This window comes from Pezoporus wallicus, unplaced genomic scaffold, assembly GCF_028554395.1.
Source record: "Pezoporus wallicus isolate ANWC-B61680 ecotype Strahan unplaced genomic scaffold, APGP_CSIRO_Pwel_v1 contig_5935, whole genome shotgun sequence".
In the NCBI taxonomy this organism is placed as follows: domain Eukaryota; kingdom Metazoa; phylum Chordata; class Aves; order Psittaciformes; family Psittacidae; genus Pezoporus; species Pezoporus wallicus.
The window spans coordinates 2,272,774-2,287,458 of NW_026637215.1; the positions used below are offsets into that span (position 1 = coordinate 2,272,774).

At 37.0% G+C, this 14,685-nt stretch overlaps 1 protein-coding gene across 13 annotated transcripts in view; it reads right to left on the reverse strand.

Moving 5' to 3' along the window:
- Window positions 1–411: 411 nt before the first annotated feature.
- ATP2B2 (ATPase plasma membrane Ca2+ transporting 2) overlaps window positions 412–14,685 on the reverse strand; it is a 273,342-nt gene continuing 259,068 nt past the window's right edge. For 8 of the 13 annotated variants that reach the window (XM_057404260.1, XM_057404259.1, XM_057404265.1 and 5 more), the window contains one exon: window positions 412–3,988. In XM_057404260.1, the coding sequence (XP_057260243.1) occupies window positions 3,677–3,988 (312 nt within the window). In that variant the 3' untranslated portion in view covers window positions 412–3,676. Of the gene's footprint in view, window positions 3,989–8,387; window positions 8,444–14,382; window positions 14,555–14,685 lie in introns of all 13 variants that reach the window. The other 5 variants (XM_057404269.1, XM_057404266.1, XM_057404270.1 and 2 more) reach the window with 3 other exon arrangements.

Genomic DNA, 14,685 nt, shown 5'->3' on the forward strand with positions numbered 1-14,685 from the left:
TGTTATGGGCCAAAGTGATAGGAAAAGAGAGTTCCATGTCTGTTGGTTTTAGAATCAAAATTAAATTAATTGTTTCAGACACAAATTTTCTGTACTTAGTAATTCCAGGTGAATTCACTGCAGCATCATTCACATCAGCCACTCCCACCATTGTGCACCACCACCTCAGCATGGACCAAGTCATCTTTCTAGGCATCACCCTGGCCTGTAGTCGGGCAGGGACCGGAAGCACCCTGGTCTGGCTCACAGTCGGGGTGTACTGAAAGTGTAACCACTGACTGCTGAGTAGGATTCTTGCTGCCAGTCCACAAGCTTTATATACACCTCTCCATTAAAAATACCTCAGTGAGAATCCACAGCTAATCCTAATGACTTCAGGTGAAAATAAAGAAAGCTGTTACATTCAGACCATTATTGTTCATGCTGCTTTGTGAATTTATTTCTTTAAATTTTCCACTTGTGCTCCTGCCAAGAGAGATCTATTAGACAGAAAGCAGCAAGAGTAAAACTTCATCATTTTGTTTCAAACTATAAAATAATTTACATCACATATTTTTCTTACTTTTGTCTTTTTTTTTTTGGTTTTTTGTTTTTTGAAACCACAAACATTCCAGCATCACACTGTAGGAATAAGAATAACAATAGAAAGCATAACCTTTTGCATAGTATTAAATGAACAGACAGAGTTAAGTTCTTTATTTACAATTATTGTCTAGATAAAAAAATTCATAAAAACAGATGAATGAACATATATTAATAACCCCTAGTGGGATGGATTGCCAATGTACCACTGTATTGTTGTCCACAAATCTCATGCTGCTAAATACAGTACGTAGAGAGCGAGCATTTATATATTGCAGGGAATTTTAACAAACTGATCATTTTGGTTTTTGATCCATTGTTCCCATCACAGAGAGGTCAAGCAATAAAAGAAAGGAATTGTGATGCACGACTTGTAGTTGAAAGGTCATAGCTATTCTGCTTTAAAAAAAAAAAATCTATCATTTATCATATACATAAAGCACAGTCTCTGCTCACAAAAGCCCAAGTTTTCTATGCATCTCAGTTTATATATGTTTTACTATATATACACAGAATGCAGTGTTCATTGTCTTAACAGTTTTCAAGTCTGCAAATGGTACCTTAGGGAGGGGTACTCCTACAGGAGAATTAAAAGACAAATGAAACCAAGAGAAAACATAAAGAGTGTTTGGAAATAAAAAGGCAAACAGTCAGTGTGAAGATGCTGAAAGTAAATTGTTCCAGTATTAGTAGCTTCTGTAGATGTTCAAGTCCAAAGCTAGAGGCTTCCCTGTAAATAGATAACACTTTTTTTTTCTTCCGAATATGATATCCCAAATAGGCCATAGAAACCCAATACATGTTATACAAAGGTTAATCACCATATTTACAAAGCGAACAATCCTGACTGAGTTTCAATCACTTTGTTGCTAGGAGTTAGCTAAATAATTATGTTTCCATGCTAGCTTTTTACTGTTAAGAAATGGGTCACACTATGTGTTGAAGAGAGAGTTGTATATGCCTCCAAAGACCTGTTCTGCTGTTGAGTGAAAGGTTTGGATCAGATAGCGAACTAAGACTTTGAGCCAAAAAACATTCAAGCTTCTACACAAGAGTCCGGAAGCTGGCAAGTCAAGCTGATTAGAGCGTTACCTGGCTGAATAGTCTTGATGCACCCTGAAAACGTTTTAGTCACTTCAGTCTGCAGTTTGGCCATGAGTCTAATCTTGTTTTGGAGAGTTCTGGCTTGGTTTAGTGCTTGTGACTGCAGAGATGCACCACTTTATGAGCCAACTCTAAGACAACCAGTAAGACCTTAACAAATCAATTTATCAAGCTAGTTTGAGAGTGTTTTTCAACACATCTGGCAGAATCAATTGTGTAATTCAAAATGTCTTTTGCACTGTACAGTTACGGAAAAAGATCATATGCTGAAAAGTCTCCAAGCAAACTTTATATTAAATACAAAAATCACTTATGAAAAATCTGTGATCCACAAAGTGCTTAGCATTCAAGTGGTTGACAAAGCAATTATAGAAGCTCGTAAGTTTTATGTTATCAGGGCTGTTACCATCTTGAGAAATCCTTTTTTACCCTCCATACTGCAGGTTTTCTAAACAGCTTTCTTCGTAGAAAGCTCAAGGTACAATAACGCAGGACTGTGTTACAGTGATACCTTGAGACTACAGGAAGACAAGCTCAGTTAAAAAAACAAAAAATCAGACAAAGCAAACTCAATATACAATTAATAAAGTTTCATTCAGGCCTAATAGTGCAGAAATTATATTGTTTCTTTAAACAAAATCAAAGCAACAACCTACAGTGATTCTCATCCAAAATGCCAACAGCCCATACTTTGCAAGTAGTAAGGAAATCAATGCCTAAAGTACTAACTGAAAGGGATTAACACAATATATCACAATATTTTAACATTAGTTTTTATCTCCATATAGACAACCCAAATATAACTTATTATATTTATAAACTCATATAATATCTCTCTAAAAATAGTTTTGGAAGCCATTGCCATATGTTAAAAGAATGAAACAGCCTCCTTTAGTGTACGTTGCACCAAAACAAAGTCAAGCATATTACTGGGGGGAAGAGACAACCTGATAATTTTGATTTTTATTTGAAACAAAGGAAGCCTGGTTTACCTCCCTGTATACAGGATCACAATGCTACATCCAATGTGTTATATTTTGGCTTCTTTTGTTATCTACTAGCAGTATCTACATTATTTAACACCCAAGAAAAAAAAAATCAGGCAGAAATCAGAGCACGGTTGTAATAAAATATCCAGGGTGCGATATTACAGACATTTTCAATGAGCTGAGCTGAGCCAGTTTTATACTACTTCGGCAGGAAGTGCTTTCTTAATCCTACAAATAGTTAAGGATATTATCTACAGGTTTGTAAACAAATTACATTCTTTTTTTTAGGACATAAATAAGTTAAAATAGTCAGAGCAATTTGAGCAGAAACAAGGCAACATGCCAACAAAGAAACTTTATATATATAACTATTTATATATAGATAGATATATACATATATATAATTAATTATGTATATACTTATATGTATATATCTCTATATATAGTCTCATAAATGTTTACGTTCCTCTGTCCAACTGGTGCAAATCTACTGTGCAAGTTAAGCTTTGCAACTTCAAAAAAGTTATTTAAATTAATCTATACAATTGAGTCCATGCCACACAAGCATTTCAAAAAACTCACAGACCAGTGAATTGGATAAATAGCCTCAGAAAGAAGTCCTCTGCAGTTCCTGCTTAAGGAGGAAAAAACAAAAGGGAAGAAAAAGAAACCAAAGGAGAGAAAGAAGGGCCAGAAGTGTACAGTACGTTCATGCAGGAGGGGTGGTTGTGTTTGTCTGACAGGGAACAAGGGAACAAGGGGGGGGGGGCTATGTAAATCAGCCATTCATTCTTTCCCCAAAACCATTGTGATCAACAATTCATTCACTTGCCTCAGAGTGAACTAGAGTTCAAACAGCTTTTCAGCCAGCATTGTTTTTAATATATATATTTATATATTTCGGTTGCTGTGGGGGTTGTTATTTTATTTTACTTCTTTTTTTTCTTTTCTTTTCCTCTTTTTTTTTTTTTTTTTTTTTTTTTTTGCAGTGACCTTTTCAGCTAAAGTGATGTCTCCAGGCTATGTATTGGGCTTCCTGGACTAGAAGAGGTAGCTGATTTACTTGTATCAGTTGTAAGATTTATTCCACTGTCGATAGCACTGTTGTTCTTGTTCAGCGAAGACGGTGGACTCGAGTTTTTCTTGAGAGCAGAGTCTTCTTCTAGGTCTGTGTCATCAATGAGTGGGATGTGGGGCTGGGAATCTTCTATCCTAAATTCAGGATGAGTCATAAAGTTGTGAATAGAGGTTCTAGATTCTGGTTTTTCTAAACCTTCATAGAGAGAGCTACGGAATGCCTTCACGACGCGGATCTGGGGGGAGAGAAGGAAAGAGGGGTCAGAGGCAGCGCCTTTGAAGGGCGACACTGTGCTAGAGAATACTTTGTGAAAAATGTAGCGTATGGTTAGGGCAGTGCAGGCAGCTGAAGTCCACAGTCTCTGGATGTTATGTGCATAAACAAGTGGCTCAGTTATGTGCATTTTGAATATCTGTATCAACTGCAACATTAAAATAAATCAAGTTTAAAGCCATCAAAGAACTGATGGGAAGTAGTGGTTAAAGAAAGCGAACGTCCACTCGTGTGGTACATCCCTAGTAAAAGACAAGCCATGTTAATTGTAATGCAAATGTAAAACCATGCATGTTGATAGTTTTGCAGTGAGTAGTAGGAAGGCTTTTTTAATTAAAAAAGTCTCTTTTGTATTGTTAAAAAACCATTACACATAACATATCACACTTCACAAACAGAAAAGCACAGAACACAGACACGGTTGGATGGGCACGTATGAGACACACACAGGAGCCAAGTGTAAAAACTAGAACTAATATCAGTGGTTTAAAGCAAAATCTAAATGAGGGCAGCCAAGAGCACAAAAAGCCAAGCAGACAAAGCACTAAGCGTAATCATGCTACCACGGGGAAAAAAAAATTCACAGTTACCACATGAACAGAGATAACTTGCACACAACAACTACACTTGGAAGCCTGGATAATGTGAACATAGTATTGTTGAACCAACTTTTATTTTTCCTTCATGCATATGTGAGGTAAACACTCGAGTATAGACCCACTGTTCTAGCCATTTAGCTTTTTAATATATATAAAATGTGATGAAATACTGTATTGATTGTTGGGTTGAATCGGATTGCATTGTTAAACAACAAGGTTTTTTGGTTTCTATGTCTCAGTTGTAAAACTGTGAAGTTAAATTCTGGAAGCGATAAAATTTGTGCCATATATGCAGTCTTTAAACTATAAACTAGGTCAAGCTGAGTGATGCCAGGGTCAGGCTCATGTCATTAACCCCCTGACAGTAAGAACACATGAAAATGAACTGCAAGGCTCAGCCCAGTAGACCGTCAGGGACAGCGCAGAGTGCTTTCTCAGAAGAAAACGAGAGGAACAGAGCAAGGAGCATTGCAGAGTGCAGGCACTAAGTCCTCTGCGGGAGGGCAAAGGGAGGGATGCTACCTGTACCCCAGTGACCTACCAGCTCTGAAAAGAAGGGAAGGTTTGTGCTGGTTTACTGCTGAAAAGAACATAACTTTTTGAAAGAGGGAGGCGGGGGCAGAGAGGAAAAAACAGAATGGCAAAACGTGATCTGTTGGCAAATGTTTTATGACTAAGTATGAAGTTCTATCCTTTTACTTCCATGTAGTCTATGAGTGAATTTTTAGCATTTCTTAGAGAGGAGACCAAAGCACAAGCAGAGGCAGAAAAGGTGCAAGCAGGCATTGTGAAAGCTTCTCCACACACATTTGAAATGGTTTTGTGGTTAGCATATGTATCTTTTTACACATAAATATGCTGCACATCATCGGTTAGCCTAATACACCCCTAATTTGTAAAGCTTTAATTCCTCTTTCAATTAGCAGACTGCATTTCAGTCATGGCATGGGGTCACAGTGTTACAGCTGTGGAGTCTAGCTGATCCTGTGGTTGGAGTTGTCAATCTGTACAGAATTTCAGCATAGCTGAGAAGGAGCTGACTTGTACTTTGATCTCTTTGAACTTTATCCTCATTTATGTTCTCTAATTTGGATATTTATAATCTTTCAAAAATAACAGCGGAAGTCAGTCATGCCATCTTAAGATATATGGCCTTCAGTCAGTCCAAACATTTTTCCTTTCTTTTGTACGTATATATTTGGTAACAGCGGGGCACAAAAAGTAGTTCATGGGACTGCTTATGTTCCAAATAAAAAGATTGGAGTGGTACAGAACAGCTAGTCCAGATGCTACTATACTAGAAGATTTCAGGAGGCTGGCAGAGGTGCAAGAAAAAAGGCAGATGAGAATAAATGTACAGGCTACAACTACAGAGTGTACCTAACACCTCTTTGGCAGAAGCCCCTGGAGTTACAAACTAGGGATTTAGGAGAGCTGAATCTCTTTGAGCTGTGCTGCAGTATGTGATGGTTCTGTATAGTGAACACACTGAGATAAGAGATTCATTTGCATTACTAAAGATAGGATTGGTACTCATAGGGAAGAGGTGACATACTAATTCCCTCATTATCTATACCTTTCTATATTGTATTTTAAAGTTCAAAGTAATATAGTCTAAACAAGAAAAACAGAATAGTATGTTTTGTCAAGGCAATCTTTAAGACATGTTACTACATCGCCCTATTTTAAATCAGGAAACTCTGCAATACACTTGCTTTATAGTATGGGCTGATACAGTGAAATTTTCTGCAAAGCTACCTATTATTTCTGTTAGCTAACTAATAATAACAGCCATCTTATTCAGTTGCAGCTATTTGCTATATCATATCAACAAAATAATTTCATTTTCTTGAATACAGCCATTTCTTATTGCATACATTTAGGTTCTATTTGCTAGCTGGATTCTTTTCAGTAAAGGTAAATTTTTATTTAAATAAAATGTTTACAATTTGATATCATGCTTGAACAGATGCAGAAGAATCTAATGGAATAAGGCTTTTCTTCAAGTCACACAAACTGCATTTAAGCCTCTGTGGGTTATAGCAAGGAAGGAACCGATTTCAATTTATGAGGCTCCAAGTTCCCTAGTAGGAACTATGTTGCATTTAATACCAAAACTTGGCATCAGAGTTGCATTTCATACCAAACTTTTAGACAGTCTGACTAGCTGACTAACAGCTTACACAGCTGAGGGAAAACTGTAGCTTTAGGTTATATCTGAAAGCCAGTTACATCTGCCTGCCATGACCTGAATTTGGTACTCAGCAGTGACTGTTTGAACAAAGGATCCACTGAGAGAAAACAGTGCACTAACATACTGTGCTTGGACATGCTTACACAGTCTGTAACTGCAGAACAGTCAGCCAGCAGTTGTAGCCCGTAGTGTGAAGACCTGTGGCAGTTTTGGCATGGACTGTGCAGTCTTACAGGAACATTTAGATGTCAATAAAATAGCTTCTAATTGTTCTTAGTGATTTTTTAGTGAAAATATTAGAACTAGTTCAGATCTGCTGATACCTAAAGTAGTTAATCTTATGAACACAGTGGTAATGCAGAAACCAAACTTGGGCAAACCCTAAAGCTGAGAATACATAAAGTTAGCTTTCTAACAAGCTTTCTTCAGTAGGGAGCTGTAGAAAACTACCTTCTTTCCTTAAAATATCCCTTAAGACATGCATATGTATTTTCCACTAATTTTTGCTTAAGGAGAAACTCCCTCCCCAGCTTTAAATTCTGCATATTTAGCTTGGCATCTAGAAGAAAAACGTTCATGTTTTTAGTGTCACACCTCACGCAGTGACAGAATTTCTGCATTACAATGTAATTCAAAATGTTAATAGTCTGTCCCCCAATGTTGAAAATTATTGCTTATAAGAACAAACTTGTTCCTTTCATTATGTATGTTAGTGGAAGCTGAGGTTTATTGGATACAGAAGTGGTATTCTAATTTCCATGGAATATTCTACTATATTTAAGCTGAGAACAAAAAAAAAAAAAACAACACTGTTTACCCACTGTTACTTGGCCCAACAGCAACAAATTCTTTTAATACATGCTTAAGTTCAAGATTTGAACTAGTATCTGGTGTAAAAATGTTCAGGGGCTTTGCTGAAACAAAGTTCATGTTACTTTTCTGAAGATAAAGCGGATGAACTTTCATATAATGTTATGGTCTACAGCATGTAAAAGCACGGACATACCCATGATGGATAGAACCCAGAGGGCGCTGGTTTATTATGAACTATGTAAGTTCATGTCATGATGTTACTTTATGATACTGACAATGCCAAAAAAAGACAAACAATGTGATACAGCTCCCTTTTCTCACAGTAATGGAGACAACAGAAAAAAAAAATGAACTGCTTTTAAACAAAAGACTGTGGGGACAACACTTCAGGACATTTTTGACACTGCTATAAGTTTCCACTTCTTTCTTCTCTGTAGCTGTAATAGAAAAAACTCTTCATGTTCATCCCACCTTGAAAGTTAGATTTATTATACTGCATCAGGCAAGAAAAATAAAAGAAATAGATTTTTAGATACTACAAATTTTTCCCTTCAGAAGAAAAAAGATGACGTTCAGAATCTCACTCCTAAGTACAACAATCTAGGCAAAATACACAAGGCCTGTTAAGCATCAACAGATGTATTATGGTTGGTAGTGTGTGGGCTTATACTCGAATGTTTACCTGGCTTCATATAAGCCAAGTATCTTGAGTTTGGTTCACATTCATTTCAGGCTCAAGGTTAAAGACTCACAACCTCTTTTTATTTCACTCTCTCCTGCTGAACCCTTTTGTCCAATGTTCTCTAGCCCTCTGGGAAAACAAACACATTTAATATTCAGACAGTAGAGAGTAGGGCACTGCAGAAGCAAATAAATTCAATACTGAAAGATCAGTAAGGTGATTAGTATAAAATTGTAAACAAGAGGTCAATTTTGCAAAGAGATGCCAACTCTTAGGTGCAACTGATACTATTCTATATTAAGACTATAACTATGCAAAGGCAAATAAGTTTGGTCAAGTACTACTGCATATGTAAAGCTTTGAAACAGAAGGCCTATCTTCAGCATATTTGGGTTTGTTTAGTTTTGAATCCTACCACCTTTATATGAGTAGAATGAGATTATGTATCCACAAGAGTAGGTATTAAATGTGTTGGAGTCACCTCTAAGTGCTGTGGCTAGTATGCTGTAGATTGTATGATGCAGAAGTTCAACAAATTCAAAGATAAAATACCCACTAAATTTTAGAAGAGTTTTCTGCTCTGATGAGTGAAACAGATGCATAAGATTATCTGCGCTACTCTCTTCTTTCTACATAAATACGCAATAAATCCAATAAGAGCTGCTGAAAAGTCAAAGCATATGCAGCAATGGAATACCTGCATATTCTGTGAAATCCTCAGCCCTTAGTCTCATTTTGCAAAAGGCCCACCTGGCTCTTATTGCACTGAATTTTAGGGCATGAGTTCAGAATCACATGCAGGGCTTCCACTTTCTGTATCACAACTTCTTTGTTACAGGATTGCTGCAGAATTATGGAGTCTGACACTTTGGTGTCAGATTTGGCAGAGTTGAAACGTATTATGCAACCCTGTTGTAAAGAATGAATTTCTGCATTAGGAGTCTAAACCTTCTTGTCATGCTATATCTCCTTTTGAGGACTTGGGTTTATATTTAGACTTTAAACCTACTTAAGTTTCCCTGCAGGGAAGAGCTACAGAAACTGATTTTGATCTTGCATATCCCAGCAGGATTGTGAGAACTTGGTTATAATCAGTAGGAACATCTAAGTTTTAGTACGGTATCCCTGTTTCTAGTTTGATGATGTTCCCAAATAATGCAGCTTCTACAAATATAACTTCAGATGTGGACTTTATAAAGTTCTGCTTCTTGCACTTCCTCAAGTGAGAATTAATCCATGCTGCCACAGAAAGCAACCAGCATCTTCCCTGAGCCTAGTATGCCCACTTGACTTGCTCTGGGATTTGCATGTCCATCAATACTGGGCAGTAATCTTGGCCTTGCCATTTATTAAAACAGGGAATTGTGGGATTTTTTAAGAAGTTTGTTCCCATTTTCTTCAGAAGAAAATCTGATCCAAACTGAAGACTTCAAGTTTTAGTTGTAAAGTTTGTCCAGCTGAATGATGATTACATTTATAGGAAACTAAATATGTAAGAAATACAGAAAAGCAAAAGCTGCTGGAACAGCAAATAATTTTTCTTGATACAAAAGAATCTGATTTTCTAACACAACTATTACAAATAACTATATTAAGCTCTCTCTTTAAAATTGTCTTTTAGTAAATGGACTGTAATATGCACTAGAATGAAGTTTGCTGAGTGTCTTAGGTTAGTTTGATAACCTGCTGATGCCCTTATGCCATGCTGAGGCAAATATTGCCTGTACAGAGCTTCTGCCTGTAAATGACAGTTTCCTGAGAAGTCTGATAAATTTCAACTATTTCCTTAATTTTTCTTTTTTTTTTTTTTTTAAAACCAACCAACCAACCAACCAACCAAACCCTAAAAAACCTTCAGAGATTTACATGATGGACAAATATTTGAGAGTATTTTGTGATTCTTTGATAAGATTTTAATCGGCTGCTATAGAATTTGGAGTCCTCACATTTTCCTATGTCATTCTTAACAAATGGCTTGTTTGAGGCCACTCTTGCTAGAGTTAATATGAAATACTCACTTCTAAAAGTCTCAGAATGGTGACGGACCTCAGCAGGACAAAGAGAAAGGAACTTGCAAATACAGCAGCTAGAGCTGATTCATGACCTGGGAGGCTGCCTTTTGGTGGGGTCTGGCTGGTTGGTTGGTGTTTTTTCCCTCAATGTTTCCAACACTTAACAGTACTTTTTCATTATCATCTTTTATGAAAGAAATTAATTCTTTTTTAAGGGACCTGCAGTTTCTGGCTGCTTCCACTTAGGAACAGTAGAGACTATATATAAGACTGACAGGAAGGTGGAAGAGCAAGGACAAAGGAATATTAAATGTGAGTCTGTCTTGGGAAGTTTGAAACCATGTTCTTTTGAAGGGGACCCTACTGGTAATATAAACATGTGAGAACCAGACAGAAACAGATTAGGATAAATAATAACTTGTTTACTTTGTGTACAGTGAGATGTACTCATCCTCTTCCTAATTAAGCAATGTAGTAGCAAAGCCTTGCAGCATACACTTCATTTCAAGCACAAATTAACTAATTCTGAGCTTCAGAAGTAAAAAAGATGTTCCACTAAATCTGATTTTGCTTTTCCAAAATAAAACCATGTAAAATACCAACCAAAGCTAGGATGGGATAGCCTGCTATCTAAACCCGCTTCTAACTCTGTTGTGTAACAACTTTACAATGATAGAGATTATGTGCATCCCTGCAGAGGACATGACAAAACCTGAGAACTTGGCTGAGACCATATTACAGACAGACTCTTGGTTTCCCCACGTTTTTGTTTTCTGTAGCTTAATGTATGCATGTTGCACATGCATGCATTGAAATAAATGTTCTACTTTTATCTAAGTATATAAAATGCCAGGTTTCAATTTGCAGAAATTTGCACTATGTTCATATAAAGCTGCAGTGTTTTTCACTTAAAAGAAAGATAAGAGACTCCCGATACAGACCTCATTGTTACCAGGTAATGCTGACAGCCACACATTTTTCACTTGTTATTGGCAAAATACCGTGACAGCTAAAAAGTATCACTTAGAAGTAGAAGTAGGGAAATTTTAGTACTGCAATAAATATTTCTCTGTCTAAATTGCTTTGAATTAAGGTATTCCCCAACGCTATGAAAGACTGGAATGAATTCATATTTATGAATAACTGAAACTTTCAGGTAATAATTTGCTAAGCTCTTTCATAAACCACTGTAGATGTGGCTGCATATGACAGGCAGGTTTCTTTTTAAGCGTGAACTAACCTCGGAATTAAACATTCATCTGCCCAACATACTAAAATATAGTTTTGTATTATTTAATATATTATCATATGATATATTTATAATAACATATATATGTTATTATAAATCTTCAGAAATTCGTGAGGTGTCCCAATGAACTATAGATTTAAAAGCGATATCATTAGTGAAGGACTGCATTAAATGCTCTCTGAAATTAGACTTACATATTCTTTTTAATAGAGTAGGATGTGATTTTTGTATTTTTAAGTACTGATCTCAGAATATCTGCGTTCTGGGCACCCAAAATGACACCAATATCCTGATTGCTGAACATGCTGAGCACCACTTCTCTGAAAATAAACCCTCCTGATAGTAGCTCATATTAGACCCTTTTGTCTTGGCCGCAGCCTGAAGTTTTTCCCTTGATACTCCCCATAAAACATCTACCTATGCAGTATTTTTAAGATCCCTGAAGAGCAGGAATGGCTTCAAAATCCGAGGTATAATTATCCCATTATTCCATTCTTCCCCATGAGAAGAAGGTAATGATTTATGGTTTAATTCACTCTGAGCAGCTCAGAGGAACGAAGCCAGTTCTGTCCAGCCACACACATTTTAGCTGAAAGGTAGACCTACGTGTGCGCTTTGGAACTGAAATTTTCTCTGAAACTGCCAATTGACAAAAACAGACACCTTTTCTATGGCATCTGGATTAGAAACAGTTTTCCAGGTTCTAGAAGATGAACCAACTGTTAATTGGAAACAAATTTAAAAGCAATTTATTTCTTCGTTTGGGTTTTCACTGTCGTTCATTAGATTTTTGTCATTGCATTAAGAAATCAAAACTTTCCCTAAGGGTTATAATTGATACTCACACTGGTTTGATACTAAACAGGCATTATAAATATTTTCTCTATATATAGTCATAAAATACTAAGTGTCCAAAATAACCACTTTAAAAGTCCCAATCTCTAACCGTCTTCTGCAATGGAGTTACATATCTTTGGGTAGCTGAACAAATTAATCATGTGGGGTTTATTTTACTGAATAAATGTGGCTATAACTGATGAGCTCCGTAGGCCACTTTCATTTTTCTAAATAAAGAGACATCGAAGACTGTAGCAGATTATGCTTTCTCCTATTACTTAACTTCATCCTGTAACCTAGTAAGGCATTTTGTCAAGACACAAGGCTATTCGATTCTTAGTTGCTTTGCTGCAATGGAGAGAAGAGGGAAGATAAGTTGTGCATTTTCATTTTATTAGATTTATCCCTTCAGACTGCTGGCTGCAGGCTGTTATTGTAACATTTACCACAGCAGAATGAGCTGCTCTCTGTTTCCTGCTCCAATGGAAAAATTAGATTATGGGAAATGGTTCCCTGGTGAAAGGCTGGTTTGTGTGAAGTGCTTTGTGTCCTGCTCAGTATGGAAAGGAGGGAGTGTGGGCTCCGAGGCCTCAGAAGCAGATTACACTGCCTGTGGCCTGGCTGTGGCACACACCTCAGTGACTTGGCTGCTCTTGACTGTGCCCTGCAACGTCTGGTGCTGTCAGAGTAAAAGTTAGAAAGCCAAGCAGCAAAAGATAGAACTTTTCTCCAAGGAGCAGCTGCCAAAGTTGGTACCCCTGTGTCTCTTTGGGTTCCTAGCAAAAGCAGTTTCTCCTTTAGATTTTAATTCCCACAAAACTTCTAATGCATGTCTAAATGCTTGATGTTCAAATACTGAGGGGGTTTACACTCAAACAGAATGAAAAGGTCAAGCTGCTTTTCCTTCGGCAGAAGTTCTGGCATTTTATTTCCTTCTCTTGTCTGTCCCTGTCTGCCTTGTCTCTGCCTGCCTTCCCTCTGTTGGACACAGACAAGGCTGGTTTCTTGGCTGTTTGGCCAGTTCTTCACTAAAACTTGCATAAAGAATATAGTGCATTGTTTTGTAAAGTAAGTGACAAACTTGTGAACTGATTCTATAAATTTAAATGTTTTTTTCATGCTGGCTATGCTGTAAAACACAATAGCAACTTACACTCCAAAGTACAACTACAAAACCAAAGTTCTCTCTGTAAAAACCTTCCTGAGCAACTGGAATTTAACTGTTGTTGAAGCAGCCTTTCTTGTTAGCTGTCTCAAAGTTTTTATTCACTTCACTATTTCTTCACTGGATGCTTTGTTTGCAGCTAAAAGAAAGCTGTGTCAGATTTCACAGTTTATAAACCTGTTACTTCTAACAAAAAAAAACTTATTACCACGTTTATTTTGTTGTTTCAACACTGCCCTTTTAACTTGTCTAGATGCCTCCTTCCTTGATGCTTACCTCCTAGTGAATTTAGTGACAACTGACCTATTCTTTCACCAGTCATATAAACCTTAATCCCTCAGCCTTGCATCATGTACTAGATTCTCTATTTCCTTGTTCCTTCCTGCACCTGTGCTAATTAGAGTACATCTTTCCTGGATGTGAGTAACCTATATTACACACAAGCTCTATTGCTCAGTAGAAGATATTCGTAGAATCATTTAATGTACATATTCATGAGCAGTAGAAAATATATCCAATGAGACTGAGAAAACATGACACAGAAGCTTCAAATAAAAGCAGAATCTCCAAACACGGGATAAAAATGACTAGAAGGTCCTGTCCTAACAGCAAGTTAACAAAACTTGCAGTGGATCATGGAGAGTATCTACTGTACACAAAGTAATCATGTTATGTGTTTCTAGCTACGTGCAAACTAATAAACATAACGGGACAAGAAGGGAAAGGGCAAAGTAGCTTAGTCTCAAATGACTGCTACATAAGTTGGCATCTCTGTAGGTCTGATGCATTAAGAATACACACTCACGCCCAGCCGCAGCAGCAGATGTGCTGGTAGGAGAGGAAAGAGCATTGGATAACGATACGTGACTAGGGCTAGAAATATTGGTTACATCCTGGGTCTGGCTTGTGACGGAGGACTGTCTCCTTAGAGCCCCCTGAAAGGAAGTGCCACTCTTGAAAGTATTGACTACTTCGATCTGTAATGGAGGAAAGAATGAGACAAGTTGCTTAAAGTATGGATACAGTTGCATAACTAACAGGAATAATAATGAAAAAACAATAAATCAACCGTGCACACAGTTTTACTTCAATCGAAATAAATACTTCT